At 39.9% G+C, this 19845-nt stretch overlaps 1 protein-coding gene across 23 annotated transcripts in view; it reads right to left on the bottom strand.

Moving 5' to 3' along the window:
• DTNB (dystrobrevin beta) overlaps positions 1-19845 on the bottom strand; it is a 235857-nt gene that overhangs the window by 63484 nt on the left and 152528 nt on the right. For all 23 annotated transcript variants that reach the window (XM_072767483.1, XM_072767486.1, XM_072767494.1 and 20 more), the window contains one exon: positions 13069-13146. In XM_072767483.1, coding sequence (XP_072623584.1) covers positions 13069-13146 — 78 coding nt within the window. The remainder of the gene's footprint in view (positions 1-13068; positions 13147-19845) is intronic.

The following is a 19845-nucleotide window of genomic DNA, read 5'->3' as shown; positions in this document are numbered from 1 at the left end:
CCGTGAGTTCAGTTGCGATCACCTACAGGGAGGACAAACAGAAAAGGGAAGTAGTCCCTCTGGCATACCAACATTTAGAATTCAAGGAGGTATGGAAAAACCAGCTAAGGGGGCCCCAAAGAAAGAGAAGAACTGGAAGAGCAAGATACCTGGAGGCAAGTCCAGAAACAGTCTCAAGTAGAAGGGAGTAATCATTGGCTACTGATGGATCAAGTCAGATTAAGTCCTGAAAATTCATCATTGTATTTAACATTGAGGAAGTCACTGGTCTCCTTGACAGAACAGGTTTTGGCAGTGAGCAGGAAATGAAAATCTGACCAGGGGATGTTCCAAAGGGAATGAATGGCAGGAAACTGGAAGCATTAACTATAGAAGCAACAGTCCATTAAACTTCATTTTAACTTTCTATGAAGACTGCGATTCAGAGGTAGTGTCATTTTCCAGATAACTCGGGATCTAAACCAAAATAAAAAGCATTATCAGTAGCTGTCTATAGTAAATAAGGGTCCATGAATTTTCTGACAATCCTCTGTTGGGGTGTGGGTGTTATGTTAGATAATATATGTAATATACATACTCATATTCAAAGGTTCTTTTCTAGATTTGAATTTAAATGCTTTCCTTTTGATACAATATAAATTTCTATATAATCCCCAACTTACAAATAGGTTTTGCTTTAGAAATCTGTTTTTTTCAGTGCACCTAGGTGGCTCAGTCAGTTGAGTGTCTGCCTTTGGCTCAAGTCATGATCCTAGGACCCTGGGATTGAGCCTCACATTGGGCTTCCTGCTTGATGGGGAGCTTGCTTCTCTCTCTGCCTCTGTAGTTCCCCCTGATTGTGCTCTCTGTTAAATAATAATACATTAAAAAAAAAAAAAGAAATCTGTTTTTCTAAAGCAAAGTCAGTAGTTTGGAATAGTTTGGAATCACATATAAGTAATAAATATAAAATAATAATAATAATAGTTCTAAGCTGACAAATGTCAATTTAATCGATAAAAGTAGGTGATTTTCATGGCTGAATATATAATAGTTGTAGCAGCACTTCTGGTGGAAATTGGGCATTTGAGTCAATGTCTAGAGCACCTACAAGGTGTCAGGCACTGTGCCAGGAGACAAGTATACCACTCAAGCAGAGCCCAGACACAGCTGCCGCTCTCTTGGTGCTAACCATCTAGTAGAAAAAGAGATGATCAAACAAATAAATGTAAAATGGCAAATGTAGAAAATGTTATGATGGGAGGGACACTGTCCTTTAAGAAGACATACCAGGAGATGCCTGGCTGTCTCAGTCGGCAGACCAAGTGACTCTTGATCTCAGGATCATGAGTTCAAGCCCAGTGTTACGTGTAGAGATTACTTAAGAAGAGAAAAAAAAGAAGACATAATAGTAGAATTTTATCCAATTAGGGAGATCAGTAAAAGGAAGGGTGAGTAGCATAAACCAGAGTTAAAAGAGGAGTGATTACGATAAGAACACATTCCTTTCGGGGAAACTGAGGAGCATTTTCTCCCTTGTAAGGCACCCTCCCAGCTCTACGCATTTGAAACCAGCTTCCAGGTGCTCCTGATGCACACTCCAGTGTGAGACCCACTCTCCAAAAGAAAGGGGGCTTCCTAGTCTAGGGGAGAATGTCTCATGGCTTCAGGAGAAGCTCTATTGGCAGCAAGAGACGGTACCTTTGACAGAAGAGGCACCTCTGTGGAGACAGGAAACAAGGGGAAGGGATGTGAGTAGAGACAGAGGGGATGAAAGGTCAGCTGTGGTGTGGACAAAGTCAGAAGCAGAGGCTGTGTCTGGAGTGGCAGTTTGTAGTCCCAGGAGCCTGACTCATTACTAGGCAGGAGGCAGGAGAGCATGGGCTTTGGAGGGAGGCAGTCTTGGGTGTAATCCACATGCATCTGCTTGCTGTGTGAGCCTGGACATTAATCTCTCTGCTTTAGTCCCCTCATCTGTAAAATAATAAGAATATAAAATCTACATGAAGTTAATACTTCATGTATTACTTACTTCAGAGACTATAGGAAGGATTAAAGAAGATAATGTAGTAGTCATTATCAACAAAGCACCTGTGACCCTATCAGAGAATTTCACATATGCTCTTTTGCTTATTCTCAGGATAATCTTACCAAAAAGGTATTACTGTAATCCTCACAACTTTGCATCTCCAGCCCTGCCCTCTCCCTGGAGCTCCAGGATTGTGTATTTGAGGACCAATTCAGCATCTCCACATGGCTGCCTAAGAGGCATCCCAAACTTAACATGTTCAAACTAGAATCCCTGACTCCCTCCACCCACTTCCTCACCTGCTGCACCCCCCCAATGACCAGTTTAAGTGAACAGCATCACCACTCACCCAACCATTAAGCTCAAGCCCCCAATGCTGCCATCCTTTCTCATCTGGAGAGTCTTGCAAGTGCCACTTGGACCACCCAATAGCCCTTGCTTGCTTTCTTCTTCTGCTCTTGCCCACCACAGTTAATTCTCCACACTGCAGTGAGTGATATTTTAGTAGTAAATCAATCTGGGGGGTGATGAAAATGTTCTAAAATTGATTGTGGTGATGGCTACACAACTCTGTGAATACACCAAAAACCACTGAATCATACATTTTAAGTGGATGGGTCGTATGGTGAATGAATTATAACTCAGTAATCTACTAAAGAAATAAATCAATTTTGAAATCACTATCCATGCTACCAGGGGTAAGCAAATAGGTACATGGATGGCAGATGATAAGAGTCAGGTTTCTCATATTTACAGAGGAAAGTGACAAATAACCAGGGGTGCAGGCAGCTAGAGAGTGAACAATGCAGTGCTGGAGTATACCCAAATACTTCAATATAACTCATGTCCCTTATTTCTCTGCTCTGAATGGAATAAGAAGGCAATGCTGTGGGCAGCCCTAGTGGCACAGTGGTTTAGCGCCGCCTGCAGCCCGGGGCGTGATCCTGGAGACCCTGGATCGAGTCCCACATCAGGCTCTGCATGGTGCCTGCTTCTCTGTGTGTCTCTGCCTCTCTCTCTCTGTGTGTGTCTCTATGAATAAATAAATAAAATCTTAAAAAAAAAAAAAAAAAAAAAAGAAAGAAGGCAATGCTGTAAGATGCCATGTGCTTGAAGTAACTGAAGAAGAAAATCTTTTTCCTAACAGAGGAAGACTGATTAAGGGGCCAGCAATAGCAAGATTTGGAGAAAAGTAAGTTTCTGGATAAAGCCTGGTGAGTCCTCACCTTCAATGAGCTTATAGTCTGTCTAGAAAGGCATCTAACAAACGGTAGTTACAGTACACTGATATATACAGATGCTATGGATCACAGAGGAAGAACACTTAATCTAGTTTTAAGTATCAGGGAAGGCTGCCTGGAGGAGTTGAAGCTAAGATAAGAAGGAAGAATTAGATGACAGAGAGGGGAATAAAGGGAAGGGTAGGCAGGCACTAAAGGCAGAAGCAGCATATGCAGAAATCTGCTTAGAGAGCTATTAGGGATCTGAGTAATTCTCCGTGTAGAAGCCAATAAAAAGAGTGAAATAAGGCAGGGCTGAGGAGGCTGGCAAGGTTTCAAATAGCTTCATAAGCCACATTGAAGAATATGGGCCTAATCCTGTAGAACTCTGTTGCCACTAACCACATTAAATTCAAATTAATTCAAATTAAATAAAATTAAAATTTCACTTCCTCTGTCACACTTTTCACATTTCAAGTGCTCAACAGCCTCACATGGCTAGTGGCTACCATATTGGTCTCCATGCTATTGGACAATGCAGAAGAATGAAAGAGCCATTGGAAAATTTTGACCAGAAGAGTAATTTCATTAGATTTGCATTTCAGAAAAAGCCCTCTGGTTTTTGGGGGTGAGGTGGGAAGTAGACTGGAGATTTCCTAATTAGATCCACAGAATAATTAACATTTTTTTAACCACAACACTGATTTGTTTTATTTATATTATTTTATTTTTTTATTTTAAAAAAAGATTTTATTTATATATTCATGAGAGACACACGGAGAGAAGCAGAGACGTAGAGGGAGAGGCAGGTTCTTTGCAGGGAACCCAATGTGGGACTTGATCCCAGGACCGGGATCACACGCTGAGCCACCCAGGCATCCCAGCACTGATTTGTTTTACATATCTGCTTTACTACAGTAAGTTGAAATATTTTAATAGTTTGACATTAAGAGGAATGAAAAACATTGGTTAAACTGGATCACCATAGGAGTTTCAGCACTGCTATGGTATTTCTGTGATTTGTGCAAGCCCTTGGCACATCACTATAAAGCAGCATGCTGCACTGAGTCAGCTTCTAAGGAGGGCATGTGGTCAAGAGGTATTTAAGTTAATAGCCTCCAAAGCAGATATGAAAAATGGATCAAATTGTGTGTGGGTGGGGTGGGGTGGGTGTATTTAGGTTCTACCGGTTGTTTGTTGGATCTGAGTACCTGTCTGCTCTTTGCTAGTGTGAATCTGAAGTAACTGAAAGAGTCAGGATGACAAGAATTCATGGTAAGGTCTGGTTCCTCTGTGTCCCTCAGGCACTTCTACCTCAACATAATCTTGCTATCTTCTTGCCCAAATCTTCCTCCTGTGTTTCAACTACAAATACCTTAACTTAAGCCAGAAAGGAACCTGGAGGAGAATCATCCATCTCCTTCCTTGACCCCCCACATCCCAAATCCATAAAGCCTGTCTTCACTCTCAGGATCTCTCAGGCATCTCAATTTGCACATGGCTACACTGAACTCATGGTTTCTCTCCCCAGACCTATTCCTTCTTCCCCTTTGTTTTGCTGACAGTTCATAATGGATGTAATTCTTGTTCACATTGAGAACCGCTAGCCTCAGTTTAGTGAGAGGAGGAAACTATTGGTTACTATGCTTCTGTAAGCTTCAATTTTTCAAACTTAAGCTTTAAAGTATGGACTTAGAAATACTCAAGCTTTTTGTTTGTACTAACTTGAGTTAGAATTGCTGAAGGGTTTACCTTAAATGCTTGAATGGAAATGGAATTTAATCCCAGCCCAGAAGCAGCTGAAACCTGGCTGTTTGCCTGGGCCATCAGATGGACTTTGGAAATCTGCCAACACTGAGGACCCTGCAGCCCCATAAGATTATGTGTTAATTTTCAATTACTCTGCTTTTCTGTCTTTCAAAAATAGATTGGAGAAAAAAGTAATTCTTCTGTTGTCTTGGAGAGATCCTCATGAAGAATTCATGCAAGCTAGTTGTTTCATGATCATGCTTAAGTCCTCATTAATTCTTGCTTTTCAACTAAACTCTTCTTTAATTAATTACTTTTTTCATTTACATTTTTTTTTAAGTAGGTTCCATGCTCAGCATGGAGCCCAATGCAGAGCTTGAACTCACGACCCCTGAGATCAAGACCCAAGCTGAGATCAAGAGTCAGATGCAAAACTAACTGAGCCACCCTGGTGCCCCATCAACCAAACTCTTCTTATTCTCATTTCACGGGAGGGAAGAAGATCAATAGCCTGAGTCCAAAAATGGAGAGTTTCTGGCTTAACTAATTTAGTTTGCCTCCTTTTTAAATTGTGCCAATAACCTCTGCTTGTCTTCAGTCTAAAACACAACAGATCGTAGCAATTGTCATTCTGTAGATACCAAGATAAAATCTTTATGTTGGTGCCCACTCAGAAAGCCATTTTAATACTATTATAGTGCAACTCATCTCTATGTTTTCAGCTCAGAAATAATATTTATACTATGGTCTCTTCTGGACTTTAAAAATGTTTTCCCAGGGCACCTGGATGGCTCAGTCAGTTAAGCATCTGACTCTTCATTTTGGCTCAGGTCACAATTTCAGGGCAGTGAGATCAAGCCCCATATCAGGCATGGGGCCTGCTTGGGATTCTCTCTCCCTGCGCTTCTCTCCCTCCCCTCCCCTAAAATGCCTTTTCCTTCTTGTATGTGTTAAAGTTAAAAACTCTTGACTGACAAAATCTTGCCTCTACTTAAGATTCCTAGCAATTGGTGACAACCTAAAATTAATGGCTCTAATATTTACCTGTTAGCACCCAAAGACAGTGTTATATCCCAACACAATAAATCTTTATAAACTGACAGAATAGAAAGCATTATTTAACTCTTGAGAGAAATAAAAATTAGGTGGTAGGGCGAAAAAGGACCTCCTAACAATCTATGCTACTGGAGGGGTGATATATTTACGAATGCAATTTTTTTCAGAAATCACCCAAAAAGGAGTCTATAGCTATGTGTTTCCTCAGCACCCTATGTTCTCCAAAGACAGCAGATCCCCTTCTTTGGAGAACTGACCCCTACCCATTCAACCATGTAATTCTAGATGGGGCCCCAAACAGATAACCCATGGATGGGTAACATGATCCAAGATGGACCAAAAAGAACTTTCATTGGGAGTTTTCAAGTTGGAACAAAGAGAAGGTCAATCACTATAGGGTAGTAAGGTTATGAAGTATAAACATACAGGTCTCAGGGATATATCCCCTCCCATGCTGAAAGGTAGCTATGTTAGGGAAGAAGCAGTTAACACACACCAGAGATGAGCAAGGAGCATTAGGGTAGCCAAGTGGAGGCAAGGAAACACCTAAGTGAGTTAGAGCTCCCTTGGCTGGCTCTGGTCCTTCCTGAGGCCCAGCCACATACCACTATGCTCTTCCCAGTTTGGCTACAAAAACAAAAAACCTTCAGGGGCGCCTGGGTGGCACAATCAGTTGAGTGTCTGACTCTTGGCTTTGGCTCAGGTTGTGATCTCAGGGTCCTGAGCACCACGTTGGGCTTGTGCTCAGTGCAAAGCTGGCTTCTCTCCTTCTCTCTCTTCCTCTGCCCCTCCCCTGCTCACATGTGCATAAACTCTTTCCCTCTATTAAGAAAAAAAACAAAAAACAAAAAAACCTCCTTATTTTCCTGAAGCTAATTCAAATTGAGCTTCTGTCACTTACAGCCAAGGTTTCTGACTAAAATAGAAATACTAGAAGTGGGGAGTAACACTGAGTGGAACTAGCTGAGTCAAGTTGAGGTGTGGATGGTAGCAAAAGTGTCTCCATCAGAGGGAGGGAATACTTCAATCTTTGCTACACGGCTGCTGAGAAAAGCAACTGGTTAAACTATAGCCTCTAGGATCCTGGGACTGAGATCTTCTGCTCCTTATGGCCAAAGTTCCAAGCACCTTGAGAGGAATAACAGGATGGAGCAGTGATTTCTTCAAGTCTTCAGAGTGATGTGGGAAGGAAGGGAGCTGGGTTGTCTAAGAGCCAGTTGTCTCTGCCCACCAAGGGTGAGATAATTAAGACAATTAGGGTCTTATGGGGGTTGTATTGTTCCAGAAAATCCAAACATAAACCTCAACTCTTTGGCAGAGTGGGGTAGGGGCAGTTACCCAGTTGTGTAGACGTTCTGTGGTTCTAAGTGCCTCCTGTATAGACTTCTAGCCGGTCATTCTGCCCTCTCACTCCTGGGGAGGGCTTTCTTCTGGGCTCCTCTCACTATCAGCTGAGGCTTTGGTCTTCTCCAGTCTGCAAAATCAGTTTCCACTCACCAATCTGCTTCTGCTCCCAAATTCTCGTTGCTATTGTCTCATCTTCCATTTTTCTTTCTTCTTGTGGGTTTTTACTCAAAATAATCTCTTGGCTGTCATTTTGGTCGTGTTTCAAAAGGAAATAAAGGCAAATGTGGCTTGATATGCCATGTTTTCTATCACTTCCATTTCTCCACTATTCAAATTATCCTACTTTTCAACCTTCACCTTGTATAGTGGGTGCACAGTGCTCATAACTTATTATTTGCTTCAATTTAGGATGGGTGAATGAGTCACAAAAAGACATATGGAGAGCTGACCTGGATGAATGGACATAGCCTAAGTATCCAGGGCCAAGGGCTATCACAGGAGGTGGACAGACTTCTGGGAGAGGGGTGCATGAATTTGCAGTTGTATGTGGAATGCTGCATTCCAGGAAAACCCTGGAAATGGTATGAGACAGTATGTGTGTATGTACACACTTTTGCACACTTTGGGGTGCTGGGTAGCAAAACTGGTCTGCCAACAACTTCTGTTATTTGTCTTTCCCATGGCCTCTCTCTTCTGTTCAGTATAACCTTTCTGGGGGGAAATGCACCTGTTTTAATGATGTAGGTATAATGGGTGTGGCCTATCACATATAATCCAATGGCCAGTAAAACAATCCAGGACAGTAAGACTCTTTCCTTGGAGTTCTCTAATCCGAGGTAGGAAAGGCACAACCTCTTGAGTGATGATTCTGTGGCTGTACATCTGAAGCCACTGGCAGTATAGAGGAGCTGCAGGGAATGAAGACAGCATTCTAGAGTAATCAGGAGATGAAGAAGCCACAGATGGGCATCCTGGCAGCCTTTCAGTGCTTTTATGATCCAGGGACACTTCTGTTCTTTGCTTCCTGCTTTTGTCTTTGTCTTTGTCAGTTTCTCCCTTTTTTCCTTTTTTTTTTTTTAACTATAATAACAACAAGTAACATGAGATCAACCCTCTTAACACATTTTTAAGTGTACAGTATGGTATTAATTATGAACACATGTTATAGAACAGATCAGTAAAACTTTTTAAAAAAATATTTTATTTATTTATTTATTCATGAGAGACACAGAGAGAGAAAGAGAGAGAGAGGCAGAGACATAGGCAGAGGGAGAAACAGGCTCCTCGCAGGGAGCCTAGTGCAGGACTCGATCCCAGACCAGGATCACGCCCTGAGTGGCAGGCAGACACTCCACCACTGAGCCACTCAGGAGTCCCATAAAAACTTTTCATCTTGCTTAATGGGGTTTGTGCTTCTTGAAGTTAAATTTTAATACCTGAAGCTAAAAAGAGTTGATACTAATATACCAACCAAATGCATAAAAGCAAAAAGTTTCATATTGGAAGTTTTTGTTATTGTCATAGTTCTATGAAACACCCACAGAATTGTGCAAGTTTAAATATTCATAAATAAAGCTAAGGCTTTAGAAGACATTAAAAAATAAAAAATATTGATATCATTTTCCATATTGCTCTGAAAGTACATTATGACTCAGAACACTACAATAGTCCAGAGAATAATATCACTATTTACATTCTGGACTCTGTGGAAAAAGAGGAACCGAAGCAAGCCTCAGAGGAAACAGGTAGAAGGGGAGGATTTTAAGCCTCTGTTTTAAAGTTTTGAAAGTTTTTTGTTGTTTGTTTCTAAGTGTATTGTTCTGGTTCTTTTAAAAGAAAGCAAATTTCCAGAAACTATTTAGACCAAAGCAAACATGAAATTTCTTTTCAATTATAGCAATTTCAACATAGGCATACTAGAAAAATATTGTGCACAGCAAATCCCTGCAGGGGACCCTCTAGGAACATAATTCATGTTATCTCAAAGGAGAGACAGAAGCTTTGCAACTGATAAGGTTTTCTTCTTTAAAAAGTAACTGTTGGGGACAACTGGGTGGCTCAATGGTTGAGCATCTGCCTTTGGTTCAGGTCATGATCCCAGGGTCCTGGGATCGAGTCCCTTATCAGGCTCCCTGAAAGGAGCCTGCTTCTCTCTCTGCCTGTGTCTCTGCCTCTCTCTGTGTGTCTCTCATGAATAAATAAATAATATTTGAAAAAAAAAAAAAGAACGTAACTGTTGGGGTGCCTGGGTGACTCAGTTGGTTAAGCATGTGACTCTTAATTTTGGCTCACGTCTTGATCTCAGAGTGGAGGGATCACACACTGGATTCTGTGCTCAGGAATGAGACTGCTTGAAGATTCTTTCTCTCTCCCTCTCCCTTTGTCCCTCACTCCATCATGTGCACGTGTCCTCTCTCTGTCTTAAATAAATTTTTAAAAAATAAATGAATAAAAATAAAAAGTAACTCACATTTGCGACAATCTTCTATTTGGACTAACAGTATTTTTGACCCTTGTAGCTATTGCTGTTTTTATATGCACTGCCTATTGAAATGGTAGAAACTGTAGTTCTTAAATTTTTTCTGCATTTTTATTACTGTGTATGTTCTTGTCTGATTTAGTGATTTATGTCTTACACTGAGTTCTAAAGGAAACCTCTTATTTCTGGAGAGTAGCTTTAATTCCCTTGAGGGTTCTCTGCCCCAGTAGAGGAGGTCCTGTGACTGGGCTGTGGCGCTGGGTTCCTAGTTTTCATCAGACTCTAGAGACATAGGCCTGACGACATCCAGAGGAGGAAAGAAAAACTGATGAGTTCTTAAGAGAATAAATAGAATTCTAGATGGATATTTATACTGGTTTGGTAAAATGGGCCATGAAGAGCCAGATCGATGAATTACGCAATTAATGTCCACATGTTACATCATGATCTCATCCAGAATATAAATGAAATCTCCTAAAAATCTAAGGACTATATCCTTAGGATGGGAGCATCTTGTTCCTATATGGCTTCTACTCAAGCAACTAATTTTCTTGATAAATGACAGTGCTCGTTCTTCTTTTTTGGCCTGCTAAGGGCTCAGGCTGCCTTTGCTCTGCTGCTCAATCCCCATGCAGTCTGTGATAACCACCCTGAGGACTGACCAAGTCTGCTAAACTTAGTTGGGCTTGAAAGAGGTACTAGAGGGCAGCCCGGGTGGCTCAGTGGTTTAGTGCCACCTTCAGCCCAAGGCCTGATACTGGAGACTCGGATAGAATCCCACATCAGGAGCCTGCTTCTCCCTCTGCCTGTGCCTCTCTCATGGATAAATAAATAAAAATCTTTAAAAAAAAAAAGGGTGGCCCCAGTGGCGCAGCGGCTTAGCGCTGCCTGCAGCTTGAGGTGTGATCCTGGAGACCCTGGATCAAGTCCCATGTCGAGCTCCCTGCATGGAGTCTGCTTCTCCCTCTGCCTGTGTCTCTGCCTCTCTTTCTCTCTGTGTCTCTCATGAATAAATAAATAAAATCTTTAAAAAAAAATCTTAAAAAAAAGGGATACTAGAGAAAATATTGACTTCAAAATAAAGTCTTAATCCAGGCTATCGAATACCATCCGAAATAACTTTAAAAAATGGTAGAGATTTTGTGACTGACAATCGCCACTGGCCACTTGATCCTAAACCTTGGGCTGAATACTGGATCATCCAGCATAAAGGCTGGCCTTCCACAGGAGCAATTATTATTGGTCCCAAGTCCCCTCTTTCAGTCTTCTCAAGAAATAAAATATTGTCTAGAAAGAGGTAACCCCTCTAACAGCCTCTGGTAGGAACATTCAGCTGTGGTCACCAAATGTCTGGTGCCTTAGTCACCAGGCACTTAGGACCTTCAGGGACTCAACTGACTTGAATGACAAAACTAGTAAATGAAGGGAACAACTCAGATGAAGTGAAACCCTAATAGATGGCATTGCTAACACTAACCTACCACCTGCAAGCTGACTTGTTTCCATAATCCACCTTAGCTTCCTGGTTTTGAAATGGAAACATCCCTGAGTTGCTATTTAGATTCTGGGTCTGGATTTGAATGCTATGGGTGTTTTAACATAAAAAACTAAGGACTAAGGCCAGCAAGAGTTGTTGTCATACCTAGGTAGGTGGGAGAGGTTGCATTGTTCTGTATCTTTCCAGAAGCTCTCCATTCTTCCTTGAAAGGGTATTGTAAATTACTTTTCTTACCTACCTGCTCTCTCACTAGTTTACTTCCTAAATAATGAAAACAGTATCTTAAATTCTCACATTACTGCACAAGGTAGACACTATTATTGTCGCCATTCTATAAATTTAAAAAATGAAGGTGCAAATTTTGTTTAAGGTCACATGAGTGTCAGGATTCAAATGCAGATGGCCTGGCTCAAGTCTATGTTCTAGTCAATGATATTACCCAACTCTGCCCCAAAAGAAGCAGTGTGGTTGTTCCCTACTGGTCGTATCTCAGGAAGGCTATGGGCAAGCACTCTTACCTAGTCAGTCTTGAGACTCTTAGTGGGTAGCACTGTATCATCAGGTCATTCTGACTGATTTATGTCCCTAACTCCTCTATTTCAGGGTAGCCTGACAGTGTACTCCTTAGCTTCCTTCCAAAGCTCTCTCCCAAATGTACTTGAATGGTAAGAATCACCTGGAATACTTATTGTTAGAGGTGTAGCTTCTCAGGATCTCAGGAGTCACTGGGTCTGATGTGGTCCCAGAAAACTGTATTTTTAACAACTGACCTAGGTGATTCTTCTGGTCTTCCCATCAGTCAAGTTTGGGAAACAGTGCTCCAGGAGTTTTAGCCAATGGGAGCAAATACAGTTGATCTTAAGTATTATATATGTTAAGTCAAAGTATCACTAAGCAGAGGACACTTCTATAACTGAATTAATCCAACGCAATCAGTACATATGGCACGAAGTAGTTTTCTTCAGCAAGAACTTGGGGAGTCCACTGAAATGTCTTCGTTGTTTTGTTTTGTTTTCTTTTTGGATGATGACTGTTAGAAAGAATTCTTTAATGGCTGTGCCCTTGAGGGAGTTTCTGCAATGCTTTGATTATGGGACAGCTTAAATCAAACAGAAAGTAAGCCATTTTATAGAGTTCTTTTAAGTCCTGCCTAAGAGAATTTAGGAGAAGGGTAAATTAAATAAAGAAAAGAAAGGAGTACACCATTCTAGTTCCTTGTAGGACCCTAAAGGAAACTACTTGTATAACTAAGAGAGAGACTTAGGCTTTCCAGTTAAATGTTTATGAATCATATACAGAATGATTTAAGAGACTATCAGGGATTAATTCAATTTACACAGTCTCATCAGGAAGCAGAAACAATCTTTGACATTTACAAAAAACAAAAATGCAAAATTGTTGAAATTTGTGGTCATCAAAATATTGTTTAATGTTAAAAAAACAATCTCTCAAGTGCCTAATCTGCTTTGACACTATATCCAACTGCCTGTCACAAATGAAGAGTTTCCACCCCAGGCATCACTCACAAGCAGACTCCTTTGGTTGCTATATTTATGAGTTAGTAGGAAAAAAAGGAAGAAAAAAATTAGAAAATAATACTAAAAGACAGTTAAAGGAGGAGAAAGCAAGCCCATCCTTTCTGTCCCATGGAATGCTCTGCTTCCAGGCCAGGACAACTCTGAGCAGTGACTGAGGCAGGAACCCTACATACCTCTTGGTGGGGGTGGGCACTCCAGAGGACATGTGGCTCACCATGGTGTCATTCATATTAGCCAGAGGGCGAGGCGGACTGAAAGAAAAGACATTTACATTATATTAATAATTACCAACATGACCGAGGGAAACAAATGAAAGAGTGATAAAAGCAAAGGAACCAACTATCATTCCCCCTGATAAGCACAGTGGGAGCCACGGGAAGGAGGGGTGGGAATCAATATGCACAGCCCAAGCAAACTCCACCAGATGGGTTCTCTAGTTCAAAGCCAATGGACCACAACGCTATGCTGTATCAGGAGGAGAGACTAGTGAACACACACACACACACACACACACACACACACACACACACACACGACAGGGATATAACTCCGCTGGCTTTTGTTTCATAGTTCAGTATACAAGCCTGAATTGCTACTTAACATGCAGTTTCTCTGCATTTTAGGTGTTTCCAGGGTTATGAGGTGTTTGATGTTTGTGGTACATTATACAGATCACAACAGCAATGTGTATGTTTTTCCTGATTTGGTTAGAGTTCACTGTCTTCCCTTGGATTTAATTTCCACACTTTATACCAAAACAGACTGTAAAATGTTAAATTCTCTTATTAGTCCTTTACTAGAATCTTAACAATTAACCCATACCTCATATTTATCCTCTAATTAGAACGCTTTCTTTTATAACCTAATCCAAATTTACATTTGAAGGCAAGTGTATTTAATAACTGGTCTTTAGAGCTGGTTTTCCGGAGTCAAGGTCAGTTGCTCTCTCTTGGAGAGTCTTAAATGAATGAATCCAAACTTACCAAAAGGAATCTATGATTTTGCCTTTCAGCCATCTTCAGCTTCTCTCCCTCCCTACTATGTTAGCTACAAAGGGTTTCTGTCTTGCATTTGGAGCCACATGACTATTGCTAAATATTACTCCTGGGAAAACTCTCACTTCCTCTCCTGAATTGAAAGTACTTTTCGGAGAAATATGTCCATCAAAGCCGAAAAGTGAAGCAGAAAAGTCCTTCTCTCATATTTAGGTGCTTGGGAACTAGCTCCTGGTTTCTCCTTATAGTTAAGTGCTGACTTAATTATGTAAAGTGTTTTTGTAGAGGTTATACTTAGCAAGTCTTGGTGAATATTAAGGGACAAGAGCCTTTGCTGTTTTGCAGGTTTTATAGAACACTCAAAAAGAGAATCAAGGGAAAATGTTCCGGTAAAGCCAACCTATCTAAAGGAAAGGTTAAGAGGAATGGATCAGTCTACCTACCTGTGTACCTACCTACTTACCTATCTAGCTCTATATCTGTCTATATATACTCCTCCCCACCCCTTTTTTTTAAACCCAATTTCATTTCTGGGTAGGGAAATATATGATTTTCCATTTAATGGAGAGGATGAAAGATGGAAAGTAATTTACAGAGAACAGATTTAGGTCTCTTGATTTTTATGCTATAGCACTATGCTTATTTTACACATTCCTCCCTTTATGTGACAAGTCACAAAGTAAGACATTCAAAACTGAAATATGCCTTTCTAGGCTAGAATTTAATTCCACATAATTTATCTCCCTACCTATCTTCCAGGCTGATATCCAATATTGCTCCCAAACTTTTAAGCCTATTAATGCTGGTGGCTGTGCTGAGTTATAATCAGTCAATCAATTGTTTTGGACTAATAATAAAAATAAACATAGAAATTAACTTAATTTTAGTCCTAAATTTATATTTTTGCCTCTAGTCCTTTTAAATCAATTGTCCAAATGGAACAAGGAGACAATTCCTATTAGAGAAACAAATCCAACACCACAGCTTTTCATGCTTGAGGGCACCAGAAACATTTTACTCCTGAAAATAGAATGGGCTTTGCCTCTTTAATATATTATTATTCGTAACCCATTTCCCAAATAAGATAAGGACACACTCAGGTTGCTTTCAGAACTAATGCAGTTACCTAGTATTTTTCAATATTCAAGATACCACTACATTCAATTTCCTGTCTGATATTCTTAGAGGAAAAAAATGACAATAGAAAAAAAACTTTTAAATATTTTTTACACATGGATCCATGTGATAAAATTTCATGATTTGTAGTATTTTGCTTAGTCTGATGCCACAAAAGTCATTAATCATATCTATCTCTTGGCAGATATCATACTCAATTATTATCTTAGAGCACACATATCAAAGCCTCTTCTCCAATATTCAGAACCAGATAGTAATGATTACATTGTAAGTTGGTGGCTAATCATAATTACCCCCAAAGTTCATAGTCTTTGTGAACCTCAAGCACATTTTGCTAGAGTAATAGGTGCTATGGGTTTGCAGTCCAAGATGAAAGAGGCATTTGAAAGCATAAAGGGGGTCTTTACTATAGGATCTACCACTAGACCCACAGTTCAGTGTGAAAGCCAACAATTTAGATGTGGTCTTGGAAGATGTAATACAACATGAATGGCTTCTGGCTTAAGAAAATTTTTTTGTAGTTCCCTTAAGATGGCAGAAAAGAATGCCTCCAGGTGTGAAACAGACATTTTGTGAAATGGACATCTGTACCCATTACAGAAACTTAAAAGGAGAATCAATGCAAGTCACCAGATGAGTTTTGTTGGTCTTCTTTAACATTCAAAATGTGTTGGAATGTGAACTGGTGCAGCCACTCTGGAAAACTGTGTGGAGGTTCCTCAAAGAGTTAAAAATAGACCTGCCCTACGACCCAGCAATTGCACTGTTGGGGATTTACCCCAAAGATTCAGATGCAATGAAACGCCGGGACACCTGCATCCCGATGTTTCTAGCAGCAATGTCCACAATAGCCAAACTGTGGAAGGAGCCTCGGTGTCCATCGAAAGATGAATGGATAAAGAAGATGTGGTTTATGTATACAATGGAATATTACTCAGCCATTAGAAACGACAAATACCCACCATTTGCTTCAACGTGGATAGAACTGAAGGGTATTATGCTGAGTGAAGTAAGTCAATCGGAGAAGGACAAACAGTGTATGTTCTCATTCATTTGGAGAATATAAATAATAGTGAAAGGGAATATAAAGGAAGGGAGAAGAAATGTGTGGGAAATATCAGAAAGGGAGACAGAACATAAAGACTCCTAACTCTGGGAAACGAACTAGGGGTGGTGGAAGGGGAGGAGGGCGGGGGGTGGGGATGAATGGGTGACGGGCACTGAGGGGGGCACTTGACGGGATGAGCACTGGGTGTTATTCTGTATGTTGGTAAATTGAACACCAATAAAAAATTTATAAAAAAAAAAAAAGCAAAATGTGTTGAATACCTTGAGCACATTACTAGATTTTCTACACCTTCCTCTGGTGTAGAAAAGGTATTACTGTAGCAAGGTATCTTTAGACTCTAATGAGTTCTGTGATACCCAAATGACCACCAACCATCACCTGGTACAAAATCGGGAGGTTCCTTCTTTGTTCATAAGACATGCCAATTTTTTGATGAGAAGATAGAAGTAGATGGATGATAAGAGATAGAAGTAATGTGGTAGGCAGAAGAGGTGGGTATAAAAAGAAGACTTGGAGAGAATTTTTAGGATCTTAATCAAAAGGAAAGAAGCATTCTTTTTTTTTTTTTTTTTTTTGGAAAGAAGCATTCTTACTGGGTGTCTACTTATAAAAGCTAAGTAAGAGTATCTTCACCTCAATAACCTAATCATATATTGATGAAGACAGATATGTAAACAAATTATGCAAAGTAATGAGAGCAGCACAACACATACCAAGTGTTGAGGAGTCTAATGAAGAGCAATTATTCCTTCCTAGAAGAAGTAGGGGCAAGAGCAGTCAGGGTGAAGTATCATTGATGAAAGAGATTCCCAGCTACAGAAAAAAAGTTACAGGCACCCCACATGGATTTAGTGATATGGAAAAAGGGATTGAAACCCAAAAGTACGTGGCATATTTGGGTCTTAGTTGGGTGGACTCAAAGGCACTTAAAGGGGGAGTAGCTGGAAATGCCTCTGGAAAAGTAGATTAGGGCCAGGAAGTGAATGAAACCTGTTTTATCACAAGCTAAGAAGTTTGGACTTTCTACCAGAGGCAGTGGGGGAAGCATGGAACACTTTTAAGTCAAAGGATGATGATGTACTTATAATTGGGCTTTGAAAAGAAAACACAAGAAGCATGTAAATCACTGGTTTTTTATCAAAGAAATCATCTCAGAAAACCAGGTACCTAAGCTCTACTCTTACATTTAGTGAACCTGAATCCTGATGGACAAAGAGGGCTTTTTCTAATGCTTACTCCATTTAAAAATCATTTATATGGGGCAGCCCTGGTGGCTCAGCGGTTTGGCCGCCTTCAGCCCGGGGCGTGATCCTGGTGTCCTGGGATCGAGTCCCATGTCGGGCTCCCTGCATGGAGCCTGTTTCTCCCTCTGCCTGTGTCTCTGCCTCTCCCTGTCTCTAATAAATAAATAAAATATTTTAAAAAATCATTTATGTAGAATGGATTGAGAAGAAGGATAGAATGGAAGCTAGGAGACCAATGAAGAAGTTACAATAATTGTCCAGGGATTACAAGGGTGGACAGTGAGAAAGAGAGAAAAGGAAAAATACTGGCAGGTAAAAGAGATAAGGTACAGAGACCGAGTCAGTGTGTAATTAGTGGGTCAAGAATAACTACTGGTGGCTAATGATACTGAAATCCAATCTAGGAAACACAAGAGGAGGAAACAGGATTTGGTGTTGGGTAGACAGAATGAGTAGGGAGGATTTCAGTTTTGAAATTGCTGATTTGAAGTGGCATGGATAAGTACAGATAAGTGATATCTATATAGCAGCTGGGGAAATAGGAGAATAGGAACCCAGGTGACATCTCAAGTTTGAAAATAATTGAGTGTCATCATTTAAATTGTAGCTGTTCACTTGAGTATTCTGATCACTATAAAGGTGTATTTTTATTTACTGTTTTTAAATAGATCATGGTAGGTTTGAGGAAATATTCAGTAAGAGGGTGGCTTAGATAATAGGTTAAGAGCTTCCAGTGACTGGTCAGATACACCTCTTATCATAAAGTAAAAATTTCACTTACTGGTTCAAGTAATTTTCACATTACTTCTCTCATGACTAGACTATTCCAATTCATTCTGGCAAATGCTCTGGAATATAGGCTACCTTGAAATTAAAATTGCTACAGAATCTTCCTTAAGGTTTTGAAAGCTAGGAACTGATGATGAGTGACTCATCATGCACTTTAAAATCTTATAGGACAGGGATCCCTGGGTGGCTCAGCGGTTGAGCACCTGCCTTTGGCCCAGGGTGTGATCCTGGAGTCCCGGGATCAAGTCCCACATCGGGCTCCCTGCATGGAGCCTGCTTCTCTCCCTCTGCCTCTCTCTCTCTCTCTGTCTGTCTCTCATGAATAAATAAATAAAATTTTTAAAAATATTGTAGGATAAATGATATATAGCTATTTATATTCCTTTTTTCATTTATCAACTATTCTCTACAAAGTGAGAGGTATAGCGCTAGCTGCTGGGGATAAAAATGAAAAAAATAAAAACTTAAGTCCTATGAGAATGGAAAATTATTTACAATAAAAATAATTTACAGAAAAAAATAATTACAATATAATGCAATAAATATTTAATAGAAATAAGAAAAACTGCAACATGCCATGGGAAAGTACTGAGATCACCTTACCACATAAAGAAAAATGTATTTCCAGCTAAATGTAAATATTAAATTATATAGATTAGAAAAAGATGTATGGGTCTTTGGATAGAGAGGACTTGCTAAGCCCAAAAGCAATGGAAAAATTAGGAAGGAAAAGAACAGTTAATTTGAATTTTAAAAATCAGAAAAGAAAAACAAATTTAGAACACTATTTCAATAAATATGACAGAGGAAGAATTAATAGCCTTAATATATAAGGGATTCACACAAATTTGTAATAAACTTATTTAAGTTTCAATTTAATAAGGGGCAAAGTGAAAAATACACCTTTAAAAAGAAATGTAAATAACAAAAATGTTTTATTTTTAATTTTTAGTTTTTTTAAAAGAGTTTATTTTGAGAGAAAGAGACCACTTGTGAGTGAGCACATGAGGAGGGGGAGGGGCATAAAGGAGGGAGAAGCAAACTGGTGGCTGAGCAGGGAGCTAGATGCACGCTGGGCTAGATTCTGGGACCCCAGGATCAGATCTGAGCTGCAGACAGCCGCTGAACCAATTGAGCCACCCAGGCGTCCCATAAAAATGTTTTAATTATATAAAAAAAGAATTGTTAAAATTACAGATAATTTTACCTTCTAAAAATAATAATGATGTCTTTTTAATCCTTAAGGCTGGAGAGGATTTTCTGACATAGGTCTTTAATTTACCACTAAGCCAGAGTGAAAATATAAAGTTAAGCAAAATTTCTAGAGGGCAATTTGGCTACACATCCATCAAAGATCTTTAACGATGTTCATTTTTTTTTTAAAGATTTTATTTATTTATTCATGAGAGACACAGAGAGACAGAGAGACACAGAGACAGAGAGGCTGAGACACAGACAGATGAAGCAGCAGGCTCCATGCAGGGAGCCCAATGTGGGACTCATCCAGGGTCTCCAGGATCAAGCCCGGGGCTGAAGGCAGGCACTAAACCGCTGAGCCACCCAGGGATCCCCCACGATGTTCATTTTGACTCAGCAATTCCTTTTCTAACAATCTATATTCCAAGGAATTAATCAGAAATGCAAAGATAAGTTTGCATTTTAAAACATTTACAGAAAATAAAATTAAAAAATAAAATATTTATGGAAATATTATTA

Source organism: Vulpes vulpes, chromosome 8 (genome assembly GCF_048418805.1).
Source record: "Vulpes vulpes isolate BD-2025 chromosome 8, VulVul3, whole genome shotgun sequence".
Classification (NCBI taxonomy): Eukaryota; Metazoa; Chordata; class Mammalia; order Carnivora; family Canidae; genus Vulpes; species Vulpes vulpes.
The sequence above is the reverse complement of the archived record's forward strand: the minus strand, read 5'-3'. Positions and strand labels throughout refer to the sequence as shown.